Raw genomic sequence first — 18059 nt, 5'->3', positions numbered from 1 at the left:
CCCCACCTTTGTCTGTCAGGCAGAGGTGAAAGTAAGCCGGTACACCGTGCCGGAATGGACTGGCTTCTCCGGCGGTGATTTAAAGGGCCCAGGGCTCCAGCCGCTGCGGGGAGCCCCGGGCCCTTTAAATCACCGCCGGAACTCTGGCAGCCGGGCTTGGGCGGGGATTTAAAGGTCCCAGAGCTCCAGCCCCTGCGGGGAGGCCCAGGCCCTCTAAAGGGCCGCCCAAGCCCCGCTGCCAGAGCTCCGGCGGGGATTTAAAGGGCCCGGGGTTCCCCGCAGCGGCCGGAGCCCCGGGCTCTTTAAATCACCGCCGGAGCCCTGCCGCCGCTACCCCAGCCCGAGCCCTGCCGCCCCGGGGTAGTGGTGGCAGGGCTCCCGCAGTGATTTTAAGGGCCTGGAGCTCCGCGGCGGCCGGAGCCCCGGGCCCTTTAATTCGCCCATGTGCCCTGGGGCTCCCAGCCACCTCTGCAGCTGGTAGCTCCGGGGTGATTTAAAGGCCTGGGGCTCCCAGCCACAGCCAGAGCCCCAGGGCCTTTAAATCTTGAAAGGCCCCGCCTCTTCCGATTGAGGCCCCGCCTCTTCCAGTTGAGGCCATGCCCTGCTCAGGACTCCGGCGTACCGGTAAGTCCTTTAAGTTACTTTCACCCCTGCTGTCAGACTTAGCTGTGCTAAATTATAAACTTGACAGATCAGGGACCAATCTTATTTCCTGTAAAATTTCATGCACACCTAAGGCACAGAAGAAATAAATATTAATAGGAATAATGTATCCACAAGTACAAAAAAAACCATTTTGCTGTTCTACATAAAAATTTAGCATGCTCATATCATGTAGGACAAGTTTTAGCTTGAGGTGTGTGGAAGAAAATAAACCTTAGGCCCCCCCCTTGAAAAACAGCATTTATAGCGGAAATAGCAAATAATACCAGGTGCCACTATATTAAATCACATTAGGCCATAATCCTCCAAACATTTATATACATGTTTAATTTTATGCATGCAAGTAGTTCTATCGGGTTCTACTCATGTACACACTGTCGAAGTACTGTAGTAAATGCTTGCAGAATTAGAGCCTTAGTTTGGTAACAGAACATTTCTACAATGAGCAGGATGTATACATAAGAATGCCTGGATCTTACCTCTCCATGATAAATAAGGATCTGGAAAAAGGTGTCCATAAGAAGAATGCGATCTGGCAAAATGCTGCTGCTATCAAGAAGAACAGGCTAAGATAAAGGGGAAAAAATTCAGTTGAATATGCAGAACAGAGTAATCCAAGTATTTTACAAGCCTCTTTGAACAGATCACCAAGCAATGCTTTTCTTTAGACTGCTTGATTCCAAATACACAATATTTCATGAACACGTAATGTAAAAATGTAAATACAGAAGTCAAGAGCTGGGAGAATTCTTTCATCACTGTGCCTTTGCCTTCTCTTTCAAACACCTCCATTTTATCAATACCACGTCACCAGGGACAACGACAGCAATTCCGGGCCCTAGGGTAGAACAGTCAATGGGCATCCTAGAAAGGGATGGCTGAGGTTTGATTCATGCAGGGTGCGCTGGAGCCGAGCCTCACGCTGCTGCTGTCCCGGCATTGCCACATGGGCGCAGAGCTACCACGTGCAGCGGCTGGTATACACACGCACAAGCCGCGGACGCGGTCTGCCTCACATTTGGGCAGTGCTGCGCCTGCGCTGCTGCAGCCCAGCGAGCTGCTGGCTGTGCTGCTGGGCACACTCTTCCAGCACAGCCACGGCTTCCACATGCCCGCCCGGCTGCCTTCACTGCCGCCAGTACTACCCCGCATGCCTAGGAGCCCTGCGGCCCGCCCGAGCAATTTAAAAAAGCCCGGGGCTCCCGGCCACCTCCGCTACCTGAGCGCCTGGGCAATTGCCCCCTTTGCCCCCTTCTCCCCCGCCCCATCGGTGGGCCTGCATGTCACTACTTTAAAGATGCTTCAATGTTTAAAGAAACAGTAGTCATCCTAGAATATATTTTCCTTACAGCCTTACCTTTGCAACTAGATAATACTACTATAGTATTGTCTATGCTGCCCTATCCTCTGTAGATTGAATACCTAAGCCTATATGGATTCTGAGGTACCATTACTTAAAAAGGCAACTGGAAGGCTTTTAAGGTGGCCACTGTATGTTGGTGTCATGTGAGGTAACAGGATACATCATGATAGCGATACCTAAAAGAATTGAATTTACAAAAAAAACTGACAAAGAAAATTGTGGCTAGACTGATGTCATTTTGTAGTATGGAGATCTATCCACTGAGAAAGCATGAAGCCATTGTAACTTCAATGAAAAGACAGGGCCAAATTCACTGCTGGCATACATGGGTGCAACTTCATTGACTTCAGTGGAATTGTTTCACACACTAAGACTGAATTTGACTCAGAATTCTTCTAGATTACTAGCTTTCTCGAGCAGAGACTGTCTTGTATCTTATCTGTTCCAAATACACACATGCACCAAATAATTTATTAAAATCATCCAAGTATTATTCTCTATGTACAAAAGTTGTTTTAAAATGTGTGCAGAAAGGTTTGTGTTTCATTTGACTATTACTGTAGCTTCTGGTAAATCTATTTGAAAATGGAATACAGGGCACTCAGGATATGGGATCTGTTAATAGTTTGGGACTAATAAGTACTAAAGCTTTGGAAACTCGCCTACATTATATCTAAACTAGCCAGAATTCTTGGGTTTGCAAAACTGGTTACAATGTAACCAATAGGATTGCAATACAGGCTAATTAACTATAGTCAACTGTATGACAATGGAAGGGGTCAATTCTGGGTGAGATATGTGGTGGGACTATGACATCACCTTTCATAAACAGCCTTGAAACTTTGTTTTTCCTAGTAATTGTGTAAAATCCTTCACACCTATTAACAAGTAAAACCTAGTGTTAAAAATAGGTTTACACCATGGGGAAAATCCTGATGTCATTGGAATCAAAGGCAAAACTCCCATTTGACTTGAAAGGGGCCAGAATTTCATCCCATGTGTCTTGGTTTGGAATGCCATCATACAAAAAAGTGAGTTATGCTCTCAAGGCTATTGTGCAACAATCAGATCTCATTGTTCACATAACTGCCTTGCTCACAATTTTCTGTTTTATATAAAATATATTACACACACACTTACACTTTCACAGGCGCTGATGCATAAGGTTGTTTTAATACGTACATAAATATTTGCAATGAATACAAAATCCCACATCTAGTGCACTTTTGCCCTATAGTTGAATTAAACCTGGTCATACCTCTGGAGGTCCACTGAAAGAGTAGGCGTAGAGGATTGGTTGAATCATGATAAGTGACTGGGTTAGATCTTGACGCATGAAATGATGTCGATAGTATGAACTCTCATCGGGGCTGTTGTTAAAGACTTGCAAGAAAGGGGATCTCCTTAAGTGAAACATAAACTGCAAAACAAAAAGTCCAACAGGGTTGGACAAGTAAAGTTGGAAAAAATCTGTTTCCAATAAAATTATCACACTACTAGGTAGTGCAACATTAGAAATGTACCACTCACAAAACTGCTTTCAAATAATTTAACATTGCACTTCTCTATGAAAATAAAGTAAGGTCACTCTCAAAATGGGTAGGCACTAAAAGGAGAGTTTAACATCTCTTCTCTCCCCTATATTTATACCTAAAACAGAATATTCTATACTGTTATAATCTTTACTAAAATAGCATGTGTAAATTAACTGTACAGTTTTTAGGAGTTATTGTACTATGTTTTAAACACAGAAACTGGGCAAAGAGCAGTTTTACTATGAGAAGGAATACAATTATTATCAACTGCAAATTTGGACCTTTTAAAAGTTTGGACCTGGAAAGCCTAAACCCTTTTATTGCTGCACCAATCTTTCTTCAGTGCAGCCAGTTTACACTGAAGGTGCTTTGAGGTCAATGGAAAATCAAGATGCAACAGGGTTTAACAGTGCTCTGGAAATGGTTATTTACTAAATGCACAATTCCTTTTAAGCTCAACTGCATTAAACTAACAAAACGTCAGTGAAGTGTTTCCTCTCATCAATTTATTATTTTTAAGTAGTACATGAAAGACATCACCAGAGCAATCCTGTATAGCATGAAATTTAAAATATTTGTGAATTTCTTTTTTTAATAGCTGTCCCCAAAATCTATTTAATATTATTATTTGTATTACGATAGTACATAGAGGCCTCATCTAAGAACAGTCCTCCATTATGCTAGGCACTGTATAAACACATTGTAAGAAACAGTCCCTGCCCGGAGGAGCCCTAAACAGACAAGAAGAAAGAGAGTGGGAAGGGAAAGAGAGGCACAGAAAGGTGAACTGACTTGCCCAAGGTCACACAGCAAGTTAGTGGCTGAGCTGGGAAGAGAACCCAGGTCTTCTGATTCAGTCCCAATCCAATGTCCTATCCCCTCCACTGCCTTCTAAATCCATGCTTTTCCCCTAATTATTTACTCTTTACCTTTAACACCTTCTTTCTACTCACCTGTGGATAAAGTGAGAAGGTTTCTGAAAATCTGAAGGAGCTTGGATCATCTTTGTGATATTCTCCAAATTTCTGACACTGAAGGAAAAGAAAAATGAATCTAAATTAGTATGGCAGCTTTGTTTATGCCACTATTCTATTTTCAAATATTTCATTTTATAAATCAATATTTTTTCCCTCCCCAAGTTTCGTTTTCTGTACAAACGTGGTCCAGGATGAAACATGATACAAATGCTCTTCTTGGCAAGTAATAATTTCCTTCCATATTGGGTTGTGGAGTTGTTTTTTTAAATCCCCAAAGAGGAATTACAAAATTAAATGTTCCCAGAAAAAAATCATTACGACAGTTTTAAATAATTATAACCTACATGTGGGAGGCAAACTTAATAGAACACTGAATAAAGTACTAGCTGAAAAAATTTTACCCACCTCCAGTCACAGTACAGTAAGACTGACATTACTAACAGACAGCTTAGAAAATTACCACAAATTTTAACTTTGGCAAAGGACCTCTCTAAGGATGCATTTATTTGGTGCTTGCATAAGGAGTTAAGTGAAGCTAGAAATAGCTTTTTGCAACTATCTAGATGTAGTTTAACTAGTATACAGGCATTGAGACAATCCATAAGAAACCAATTGGGAGGAGGGAGGCGAAAGAGGGGGAGTTTCAGCCACTGAAGATACAGAATGTATTTAAGCATATACACTTCTCAATATACTCCCCAAGTGTAATCAATTTCTTTTCATGTCTTATGTGTCCATCCTAACTGTGGTAAGCTACACTTCAACTTTCTCGGTTGCAAAATTAGGCTGAAATCCATACTTTTCTTCTTTCTCTCCACCCCCACCCAGCTTGACATTTCTACTCCCCAGAGCTAGATCTTTAATCTTATTTTAAACTTCTTGATACTTGGCTGCTTCAGAGCAGTGACTCTGTGCTGAGAGTTGAACACATACTATCTAAAAATCTAACTAAACGATACTAACTAAAATCATAACTACTTTAATTATTTAAATAGGAAATCTTCGTTAGCAATGCATTCTTGGTGGTGGTGGTGGTGATGAAGTATTCAGTCTCTCTGTATATAGTATTTACAGATTGCCACTGGACATATGAATTACTTAACAATGTAAACTTGGAGAGAAAAAGCTGATTTCACACTTTTAGTATGGTCTTCTTACCAGTCGTATCAGCTGTCTGTCCAGCCACCTAAGTACATCAGGTCCTTCTTCTGTCTCTGCCCTATAAACTGCCAATCTGGCCATAAGAATGGCAGCTGCCTCTTGGTCAAAAGAAGCAGCGATGTTTTGGATCTGTGTCTGAGCATCTGCCCAGCTGTAAAAGAAAAACAATCATTTTACCATATCTAAAAGAAAAACATCCAGACTCAGGATATTCTATTAAAATTAAGGCAGATAGCCTAGCTGTAGCAATTTCAGAACAGACAAGCCCATGTTGGAATTCCAAGATCTTAGTTCGGGTGGACTCTTTACTTCCCAATTGCCCCTTCTCTTTTCAGAATTCTCCCAATTTTGAATCAAAATGCAGCTCCACCCACAAAAACATAATGTAATGTCACTATTATTATAAGGCATTTACATCAAAAATGCTGAATTATGAAAGGAAAGTTATAGAAAATGTTAAATTGAAAATTAATCACACATTCTGATTCCTAAAATAATAAATTTCCTTGTGCCCCTCATTCTGGGTCTTTGTGTCATTCTGTGCCCTAATTTTGGGACCTTGCAGATTGTGAGGAATGAGTGTACTGTATGCATACAATGTCTGTTCTACTGAGTACTGAGAAGATGTTAATTAAATATAATGTAATAAGTGTAAGACAACCTGGGACTCATGCTAACAGTGACTGCCAACACCTCCTTTGATAAGGGGAATCTACCACCAAATTAAGCATGCAATAATCTGCCCAATACTAAAGAAAACATCACTCAGTGTTGCAAACTGCCTTCTTAATGTCTAACCTCCATTTTCTAAGCAAACTAATTGCGACGCTAATTGAACCTATGAAACTGCAGGTGAGGGTTTTGGTGGTGGAGGAGCAATTGTATATAACGACCTTCTGATAAATCTAACAGTCATAGATTTTTAGATCAGAAGGGACCATTATGATCATCAGGTCTGACCACCTGCAAAACACAGGCCATAGAATTTCACCCAGAGATTCTTGCTTCAGCTACAAATATTTGGGTCATTTCCATTCAACCCTGCAACTTCTTGGAAATCGGATGCTTTATAGCTCTTCATCCAGAAGACATACATAGTGTCAGAGGCACAGTCCCATCATTGCCATGTGCACTGTACATCCAAAAGCACTCAATTGGTTAAATAACTGAATAATTCTATTTGAAATGCAACAGATGTGTATCACACCATTGCTAAATTAATTCATCACAATTAAAGCTTACTTTCTGGCAACTGTGGTTACTCTGATACGTCTCTGTCCACTTGAATGCTGGTACTGAGTCACAAACTGGATTGCACCACGTCCACCTTGAGGAATTGGAGCATTGTGCTGTGTTTAAAAAAAAAAATTAACAAAATCTCACTAAGATTCTGTAGTATAATCATCATATTAGGATTCCTATCACTGCCAAAATCCATTCTGAAATTAGAAATTATATGAAAGAAGCTACTTTAATAAATCTAATATGCTCAGCAAATGTCTAGTGGATAAAAAATGTAAGCCAGTAAACTCTCTGTCAATCTTGAGCTATAGATTTAAGTCCAAAATTTGTCTAACTTTAAAATTACAGTCATCTAATGGAGAAAGTCCTACATTACAAAAAATCATCATGCCAGCTGCAAGGTTTTAAAGAGACACTGTTGATTTGAAAAATCCAATTTCGGTATAATTGTTTTTTACCCTACCAATAACACCCAAGATTACTATAATGGAAAGGCATTAGAGAAAAAGCAATATGCTTTTTTTCCTTTTTGTATACTTGATAGCTTTTGGTGTGTAGTGATAGGATTAGTTCACTTCACCTAAATTGGGTGCGAGCTGGGGAAAAGATCTGGAAAGAGGTTGTATTGTCAAATCATGATTTTATTGCAAGTGTCACAATATTGGGTGGTTTTACGTAAAGTCACAGGTTCCAGGTTTGTGCGATTACATGAAAGTCTCAGCTATCATTAGAAAAAAAAGGTTCTAAACCTCATGTGTACTGTGAAATGCTTAAAAAATGTGACCCAATTGCGCCGTAAAGGCTCAAAAACCAAATGGCAAACTCAAAGAACCCAAAACATTTTTTAATTCATAATTTTTAGCTACTCTCATGATTTTTGGGGATATGGCTCATAATTTTGTTTTTTAACATTTGGAGTTGGCAATACTGAAGACTTCCTCCTTAATTTCCTGAGAGGAAACTATTGTAAAATATATAAGTTCAATATTATTTTGAAACTAGTTAAACTACCCAAATATTTGCATTCCTGAAAGATATAAGGAAGTAACTTTAGTGTTGTTTGTAAATGTTACCATTGTAAAGCACAATATGGTGAATCAATGTCTGATACGAGTAATTTCTTAACGGTACTGTATTCTCTACGTTAAGGGTTTATTGCTTTAAAAGAGTTAAAGCAATTCTATTTTTAAAGATTAAAAACAACTGATAATAAAACAAACGATGTACAATTATTTGTCATTGTCCCTTAAACCAGAAGTAGTGAAAATGCTGAACAATAATTTACAGCACAGTGTCATAGAAACTGGAATTCTGATGCAAACTGAAATTTCAAAACCCAGATTAGTAGAGTCACAGTACAGTATATAACTGAGTGATATACAGATTTCTGTAAGCTCGAAAGCTTGTCTCTCTCTCACCAACAGAAATTGATCCAATAAAAGATATTACCTCTCCCACCTTGTCTCTCTAATATCCTGGGACCAACACAGCAACAACAACGCTGCATATAACTGGTTAAGTGTGACTCTTATACCTTTGAAACAAGTATCCATCACTTTAGTTTTCAAAATATGCCTGACATTAAGTGGATGCTGAGAAGTGTTAGTTTATTAAATCATCATTTTACACACTCTTCTGTGTAAGGTTGACTTTTAAAACTATGTTAGCAATTGTTAAATCGCAAAACAATAGATATGATTTACAAAAGATTATATACAAGCACGTACAGAATGATCACTGGCTAATGCTGATTTTATGTTCACTTTTCCCCATATCACAGTATCTTCTGGTATGCTAAACTCCTTATTGTTTCTATGAAACTTTTTGTGACAATCATATTTCAGTAGAAAAGGAATACAGTACGATCAGTGCTGCAAACATCTGGGTTAAATCTATGTTTCAACTCAACTGTACAAAAGAACATAGCATACCAGATATTAATTTATACAGCTTAAACAACATGAAATGGGGGAAATACACTGAAAACAGCATACTCCGCAACTGAAGGGGGAAAATAGCAGTTTGCCTTTTTCTACAAACGAGGATTTCTCAAATGAACTGCAGTACAAACCTAACAGAAATAGAAGTAAACCATAAATAGAAGACTACTTGTTAAATGTAAGTGAAGCATACGATACACCTCTAACATACTATAAATTTCTTGGGGGTGGCTGTCTAGTGAAAATTCACAAAGAGGAAGGCAAATTATATCTAATTCACCTTAATGAATGCTGATATCATCCTAATTTTAAAAACAGAGGCTTAACATTGTATTTATGTGACACCTTTCATGTTGAAGGATCCCCAGAGTGCTTTACCAACTATACATGAATCATTTCACCTACCACTGAAATGCAGCAAAAAATGAGGTATAATGATGAAGCTGTTGAATAGGAAAAGCAATATTACACAAAAGTTTCAGACAAGAAGGGAAGAATAATGTATCCAATTGCAAATGCAGGGAGAGTAAGTGGGTAGAATGTAGTTATTCTAGTAATTATGTAGGACATTGGCACTTTTTGCAAGAGTGTAAAAAAATTTAGCTCCACAGGAACTTTAATAAGTAAATTTAAAGTAAATGTAAATCATCAATCACTGAGCCGGTCGCTTTTCAATTTTTATTTCACAAAAGCTGTCTGTCTGTCATATCTATTCTTCCAATGCTTATAACCACTTACTGAATCTAAAAGATTTTCATACCTTCTCATTTGAATTAATCTTAGCTTTAAAAATGAGGATTGCTACAAGTCTTGCTCAGAACTTATTTTGCATCTCTGTTCTCTCCTACTATATCTGGGTGCAAGATACAGATTGTCATGTTTGAAATCTTTGCCACAATGGCTTGAAGAAACAGCCTCCTCCCTCTTCAGAGATGAACGGAATAAAACTTATGTTTTCTTCAAGTGTCGAGCATTTCCAATTAATCCATAACCCTTCCAATAATTAGCAATTTAAATATGCTTCAGGAATAACAAATGTAGATTTTCAAAACCCCTATCTAGACTGAAAGAATAACCAGCAGTTTGATAGTAGAATTTCATACAAAGGACCACATTTTCAAAGTTATGTGGGGGCAGCCATTTGTGTACATCTAATTTACACATGTAAATCAGATGTTTGCTCATGCAGATAGCAAGTAATTGGACAAGTATGTACATAAATCCCTGATTTATATGCATACATCAAGTATTTGTTTATGTTAGGCACGTACAAATGGATGTGCACAATTGGAGGTGCCTACATTTTAAGGTCTGATCTATAACATTCAATTTGACAACCAAAACAATCCATAATTTAAAACAGAAATACACTATAGAAAAATACATTCAGTTACTACTAAAGAACTACATTATTTTCCAAACTCTCAACATCTATTTGGTAATGCAGAGCTATTACAATTGCTGTTTGTTACATATGGGTATTTTGAGTCAATATTACTAAGATTTTAAAGAGAACATTGTACTTTTGCCTATTAAAAGAAATAAGGAATTATTTTTTCTCTCTCTTCTCAGGAGGTACAGAATAGATTTATCTGCAAATTGAAATAAGTCTTTATTCATCTGGAACAGAGCCCTTTGCCTTCAGCTAAAGAGAGAGACTTAAACCTAAAATATCAGCAATTTATTCCAGGAAGTACCACTAGTTTCTGTTCACACATGTACTGGAAAATCAAAACCTGGAACTGCTGAATTCAATCCAACAATGCATATTAAAGAATGTTTACAATAGTCTGAAAACTTGCTAAAATATTTATAAAGATCAGAGATTTGTTTGGTTGGTTTTGGTGTTTTGTTTTGTTTTTATTTTTGCTTTGTTTTGGGTTTTTTTTTACTAATTTGAAGAAAAATGCACAACAATGTAAAGCTGCATATTCATATATCTGGTTAGAAGCAATGTACAATCCAATTTTTCCTCCAACTACAGTATACCAATTCTTCTCTCATCACCAGATTATCTGTTTATTGAAGCTTAAATGGCAGCATTTACAATTATCTAGGTTTTATTTATATATATATATATATATATATATATATATATATATATATATATATATATATATATATATATATATATATATATATTTAAAAGTAAACATTTTACAGCTAATAAACGCTTATTTGTTTTTCTATCTTCTGATATCTGTCATTCAATAAATGGATCGCTGCTGGTGTACGTAATGTAACATTTATAAACAAAGTCAACTCATCACATTGGGTGGATACCAACCAATTTAAAAACTTGACTGAGGATGGTAATAGACTGTGTGGGAATGGTTGAGGGAGTAGTAAAAATAAAATACAGTATTCAAGATTTACATAAAAATAAAACTACTGTGTTTTGAGTTTAATACAAGTGGAGTGAAACTTCTCTTACCTGATTGACCACCTCAAAATACAGCGCAAGTGTTGTATTGGGATTAAGGCCACAGATCTTCCATTGACATGTACCTCCTGTTCCTATCTCCTGTAAATACATTATATAGAATAATTTTTAAAACAGGAATATCTTGTTGTTGTTCACTAATATACTTATAGAGCTATTAAAAATGCTGCACTTCTTGCCTCTGATCACTACAGGCCACTGTTTCCACTATTTCCTCTCTGTTATGGATCCTCAAGGCTCCCTCTGCTGGCTTCTAGAGGCAGAGAGGCTGCCAACATGAGCAGCAGCTGCAGGCCAGTTCCCTCAGAAAGAGCAGAAGAACAGGCACCAGTTGGGGGCAGAAGAAATCAAAACAACTCCATAGGGAAGGCAATAAGGGACACTCCCAAGATGGCACAGAGAGAGTATGGAAGGATAGACATCACAGGAAGGGAATGGAAAGGGGAAGAGAAGGTGGTATCCCTCCATCACAAAGGTGGCAGCAGGAAAGTCAGATGGAGGTAATAGGCTACTAAACTTCCTCTAAGAAAGAGGCCAGAGGTATAACTGTATAGGCACAAGGTTGGCTTAAGAGAGAGATGGTGATTGTGCAAGGGAGGTTCTTGGGGCTAGAGAGAAGCTACCTCTGGGTCAAATAAACTCCTACATACTGGATACTTATCAAACTTCCTAAATGTTGAATTCCCCGTCACTGGTTTAATACTTATTTTTGCTATATTTGTAGTTGGGCTCTGCATGTTTTTGTGTGATTTTACATTATATCATATTGATAGAATATCACATATTGATGCAACATCATGATACAACATAAATGGGTCACAGGATGTAGGGCTTCATGGAACTGTGGTCTTATAAGAGAGCAGAGAACACAGTGAAAAAACTACCTCATTGTTGGTGTCCATTCAAAAACACATCCAATATATTTCAAAAAACCTAACCACCTAAATTCACCAGACTCTTTATATAGCCCTCTGATGACTGAGGGCCTTGAGGTGTGAGTCAGGAGTATATCTGAAAAAACTGTTCATGAACAAATTTTAAAATGCTGATAATGATTTATACAGGGGTTTTGATCCAACAATTAAGTACCAGTACATTCCTCTACAAATCCAGAAAACCTAGGTCTTATTTTCTAGAAATTCAAAAGTGCACCCACTTACAACAAACGTAACTTACATTTTCTGACACACAAGGTCCTTTGGAATTGAGAGAGACACAGGGTCCAATAGCTCCTGAAATCTTGATTTCTCTTGAGGTCTTTATATTTAAAAGAAAAACAGGTCACATATTGAGCTATGCTTACTCATACATTCAACACTGATAAAATAACATTTATTTTTCTTTTAACCAGGCATTCAGTGTTTCATCCACACCTTTAGAAGAGGTTATAAATACATAGGATGTTCAGTATATTTATAGTTCTTTCAGCAAACAAAGCCAACTGCTGTTGCAAACATGCCTAAGTCTAAAGAGTGAACTCTGCTACATGTGTAGTTTTCTAAGTCTGAAATTGTATTGTTTATGAATTATAGCATATAAAGAACACCTGCTACTACTTAGACCTCTGAGTGCCCCAGAAAGCATATTATAAGTGATGTCTACATCATACAACTAAAGGCATTTTCTACTGAAGATACAATCGTTAAAATATTCATGAGATGAGGCTCAGATGAGGGGCTGTGGGATGGGCCATATGATTGTACAAATATCATATTAAATTAATATTCTATATTGGTGTCCTGAAAGAGTTGGGTTTCCCTATTTATCCTTGCCAGTTTCTTCAGCCAAATTCAGAGCTATGTACGTACAAAACTAGAAGGCCAGATCATTACTTCCAGTAATAAAATCCTCTTGAGGGGAGCTTTGGGAAAGGAAATACCCATGAGCAGGCCCTCTCAGAGGTCCAGAGAGGCCCGGGCCACTTCCAGCTTTTGAGGCCCCTAGCCATAATAAAAATAAAAAATGACGACACATGAAAACAAAATAAGGCATCAAAAAAAGAGTGAGACATAATTTGAATATTTTTTATTTAACAAATGCTTTTCTAGCCTTTTTCTGTGCAAATGCACTAATAATTGAGGAAATAAATCTAGCTTTTGTGCAATGTCACAGTTGATATTAAGCATAGAGCCCATTCAAACGCTCTTGTCCCATAGTTGAACGGTGATAGTTCTTTACCTGCTTCAACATGTTGAAGGTGTGTTCACCTGAAGCCACTGATGCAGGCAAACTGACAAAAATACGCAATGCAATTGTGATATTAGGAAACATCCCAGAGAGTCCAAGTTCAAGTATTTCTTGAAGCAATTCCTTTGACTTGCAATCCAATTTAAAGTTCGTGGAATATATTCATATGAGGAAGATGACCTCGTCAATGAGATCTTTTGAGATTTCTTTGTTGTGCTGTTGCTGAAATTGTTCAGCTGCAAAAAGTAGATCTTCATTACTCAGTCTGTTGAACTGCCAAAGAAACCCAAAAAGGGTACAAATTAGTCACTGTGACTCAAATCAACGTGTAAGACCTGATTGAATAGAGTCGATGGTGACAAGGAAGATGTTGACCCTATAATGCTGCTCGACATCGGATTCAGTAGGTAAATTGCAATTGGTGGAGAACTCAGATGAAATGCTAATATTCTGTGCTACTAATTTGGACTCAGTCAGGATCACATCCCATTGTTCACAAATCTGTTGAATGTCATTGAGAAGACTTTCAATGTTATCCCTCTCAACATCAAGTGTAGCATTGCTTGCTTCAATTACCAGATTAGTTTGGTGGATCATTGTAAGTAGCTTCATCCACAAAGATGACATCAGAATGCATTAAAATTTAGATGTGCTTCTGAATAGACTGAAGTTCAGTTCGAGCCTGAGAAGTGAGATTGAGGGATTCAAGCTCATTTAAAGTCTCTCTCACTGAATTCAAATGCTGCGCAACTGGTTGACAACCGTCAATCCGGGCAGACCATCTAGTTTTGGACATCCCATGCAGTGAAACAGGAAGATATTGCTTCAGAATTTCCCACCTTTGTGGACGGCTCCTGAAGAGATTGTACATTTGCTGAACAGTTCCAAAGTAAGTAATTGCCTCCTTGCATGATTCAGCACAGTCAACACCTACAAGGTTGTGTGGTTTCCACAACTGGAGAAAATATAGTTTGAATTATGCTCAAGCAGAACTGCTTGTACACCTTTGTACTTCCCAACCATATTAGATCCATTGTCATAGGCTTGACCAATGCAGACTTGAAAATCTAACTTAAAACCTTCTAGAATTGCTAGTACTCGAGCAGCAATTTCTTTTCCAGTTTTTCTTGTGAAATTATCAAACAAAATAAACCTTTCTTCAACTGAAAATTTTGAGCTATCTACAATCTTAACATATTGAATAACCATAGTAGTCTGTTCCTTGTGAGAACAATCTGCAGTGGAATCAACCATTTAAAAATATTTGGCATTTCGAATCTCATCAAGAATTGTTGTTCGTATGGATGACCCACATAGCTCAATAAACTCGTTTGGTATGCGTGTGGAGAGATAATGGACTTGTATGCGCTTTTGACTCTCTTGCGAGTCTCAAACACGTTTTACGTACTCTGATAAAAGTGGGTCATATTTGCTGAGGAGCTCAACTATGCCTAGAAAGTTTCCATTTGCATGATCACCAATACTGGAACCAAAGAAAGCCAATCGCCGCTCAGAAAGAAAAAGGATGACATTCAGGATGTGCTCAAGAAGTTCTTTCCAGTTATTAGTTTCTGTAGAGAGTTCAGTCAAGAGTAAATTCTCAACTGAACCTTCAGCTGATTCTGCCCGACTGGCTGATTTCCATGTAACATAGTTTTCTTTGTGTGACGTTGAATTCTCATGTGATGGTATTCAGTCTTTCAACTTCCTCCAACCTCTGTTGATGCTCCATCCTGATTGATCAGAGAGAACTAATGCATTTGCAGCACTTTTGTTCAAAATGAAGCGGGGTGCACAGTACAGAGATTGTTTTTCTGTATTCCAGCATAACAAGTCTCTTGTGCACGTCTCACCATTTGGAAGAGTTTTTGTCAGCAGACGAGTAGGGAAAGCATGATTATCATCATCTTGTGGAATGTTACTTGGAATTTCAAAACAACTAATTTGAAGAAAAGATTGCATTTGGGCAGCATTGCTCTTGTCAATAATTCCAATGTCAGTCACAGTCAAACCTGCAGTACTCATGAATTGCTCTTGCTGCGTAAGATCTACATCTTCCTGTTGCTGTTGAGTTTCTTGATCGTACACAGGATCTTCTTCTGCATCTGTTACTGCTGGCACATCTCCTTCTTGAATCTGGGCCTATAGACTACGAAAGCCAATGATGAGCTACCAAGCTAGGGCTCAACCAACCAACCAACCAGTCACATCTTTTAGCTACCATATGAAGATAATAATGAGGAATTCTCACACATAAATAATGCCTTAGTCAACTATAAAACTATAAAAACACTGAAGTGTAACAACTGTCTACCTTTCAACACGCACTTGATCCAGCACCAGCCACTAGTCATGGTTTGTTTATATAATCCGCTGATCTGAGAGGACACGTTCATCACGGTCTAATATTGTGCCATCAGAACTGATATATTATTATATTGATAATATATTATATTTTATTAATATTTATTGATAATATATTATACCTATATTGTATTATATTTTTATTAATATTTATGAACATTTTAACTCTTTAATATGACAATCTATATCAGTTAACAAAAAAAGTATGTCTTTTACCAAATCACTTCTCTTATTTGCTTAAATTTGCAGATCTAAGCTGAGAGTGTGTGTCACATTTTGGTCCGATAGCGATGCACATAAAAACAAGTTGCGAAACTTATCAAATGCCAAAAAATTAACACGTGTCTAAATTTGAGGCCCCCTTTGAGCTTGAGACCCAGGCCAAATGGCCCTCCTGGTCCCCCCTCTCATTGGCCCTGCCCATGACAACCCCACCATTTTCCTGATGGGGCAGGTTCCCCCCCATGGAAAAAGCCCTGGGACCCCACAACTGACCCTCGAGGATCTGTGGGAGGCCAGCATGCATCTATAATGATGGCCCTTGCACCTCCACACCAACTCTGGGCCCTGGCAGGACACCTCTGTTGAAGACATGCTACAAGGGACTCTCCCTAGTCACAGTTGCTCCCAGGTTTCTGAGCCATACATACAGGAGGGGACAAACAAGCACTGAAAGGTACCAAACAATTATCTGGCCTTTGAATTCCCACTACAGCAGACCACATTAGTTTTCACATTAGTTAAAATTTGCTTCACGCTTCCTCACATTAGCGTACTTAGTATATTATTTTGTTTCCTCTGATATATAACAAAATCTCTCAGGACATTTATCCATGTATATATCTGAATTTAGGATACAGACTCTACTTTCCATTGGATCCTAGCCTCTACTGTACAGGTGCAATAGTGGGAGGAAGGTTGGGAAGAAAGAATATAGAAAGCCTCTTATCCCAGTGCTAGCAACAGAAAAGGATCTCTCCTTAATGCTCAAAATGTGCTAGGAGGGCTAACTACCATGCCTGCTCACACACTGTAGCCCCCAAGGAGGCATGTTGTGCTGGATATGCGTAGCCTCAGCTGACTAGCATGTAAGTGGGATTAAGGATTGTTTTGCCCAAATAAGAGAAACAGGATCCCAAACACTCTTGCCTCAAGACCTTATTTTTATGGTAAAGTAATAAATCCCTAAAAATAAAGGTTTAAAATGAAACCACTGAACCACTACTACAAGCAATGCAAATACATCACTAGAATTGATTTGTTAGAACTTCTGAATTTCTAACATGTGCATGAGTTTAAGTCTGACCACATCTGCAGTGGTACCTAAGGGGAAATGGAAGGAAAGAATACATCACCAGACCCTAATAATATTCATATTAAGTTTTGACTCTTACCTTTATTTCTAAAGTGCCACCAAATCCCATTTTAAATTGCCCTTGCATATCTTTGGTAAATACTCTCTGAAAGGTTTGTTTGAATAAGGATGTATTGAAAGAGTCTCCCATTACCATGTAGCCTCTGGATGAAAGACCAAAAAAAAATACCAAGATAAAACACACAGAAACACAACTAGAAAGCATCTGGACTACTTATTATGCATTCATTTAGCAAACATGATATACTTAACTTACCTCTCAAAGAACATATCTACACTGAAATTAGACACTGGTGGCTGGCCTGTGCCAGCTGACTTGGGCTCACGGGGCTTGGGTTGCAGAGCTGTTTAATCGCACTGTAGACTTCCTGAGGGTCCTAGATCCTGGACTCCAGCCCTAGCTGGGAAGTCTACACTACAATTAAACAGTCCCACAGCCTGAGCCCACGGGCCTGCTGCGGGTGTCTAACTGCAGTGTAGATGTACTCTCAGAGTTTAAAGTAAAAACAGTTCATTCTGAAACACTCTGAAACATTTTTTTCAAAATCACCTTAACAGGGGCTACTTTCAATTATCTCATCATAAAGCACAATGGGGAACTTTGTAAACAGGTTTCTTACAAGATCAGCACATCAAGGTCATCAGGCCCTTAATACAACACAAAAGCTTCAACTGGAGAAAACATTGCACTGGACTTTATCATTACAGCTAGTTTTTAACGCTGCCTTACGGAGATGCAGTCGTTGATTAACTTATCCTAATATTCTGATACTTTCCCATATCATTTTGCCTCTGTCAGATAAGTAATC

At 38.4% G+C, this 18059-nt stretch overlaps 1 protein-coding gene across 1 annotated transcript in view; it reads right to left on the bottom strand.

The window, feature by feature from the left end:
* SEC23A (SEC23 homolog A, COPII coat complex component) overlaps positions 1 to 18059 on the bottom strand; it is a 45521-nt gene that overhangs the window by 7079 nt on the left and 20383 nt on the right. Inside the window, exons 10-17 of the mRNA XM_065402399.1 lie at positions 17270 to 17393; positions 12501 to 12581; positions 11316 to 11405; positions 6942 to 7048; positions 5697 to 5850; positions 4515 to 4592; positions 3285 to 3446; positions 1143 to 1229 (exon numbers count right to left, since the gene is read on the bottom strand). Of these exons, the coding sequence (XP_065258471.1) occupies positions 1143 to 1229; positions 3285 to 3446; positions 4515 to 4592; positions 5697 to 5850; positions 6942 to 7048; positions 11316 to 11405; positions 12501 to 12581; positions 17270 to 17393 (883 nt within the window). The remainder of the gene's footprint in view (positions 1 to 1142; positions 1230 to 3284; positions 3447 to 4514; positions 4593 to 5696; positions 5851 to 6941; positions 7049 to 11315; positions 11406 to 12500; positions 12582 to 17269; positions 17394 to 18059) is intronic.

The sequence above is a fragment of the Emys orbicularis genome, chromosome 4, assembly GCF_028017835.1.
Source record: "Emys orbicularis isolate rEmyOrb1 chromosome 4, rEmyOrb1.hap1, whole genome shotgun sequence".
In the NCBI taxonomy this organism is placed as follows: Eukaryota; Metazoa; Chordata; order Testudines; family Emydidae; genus Emys; species Emys orbicularis.
Note: the sequence above shows the minus strand (reverse complement) of the source record. Positions and strands in the feature narration are given on the sequence as shown.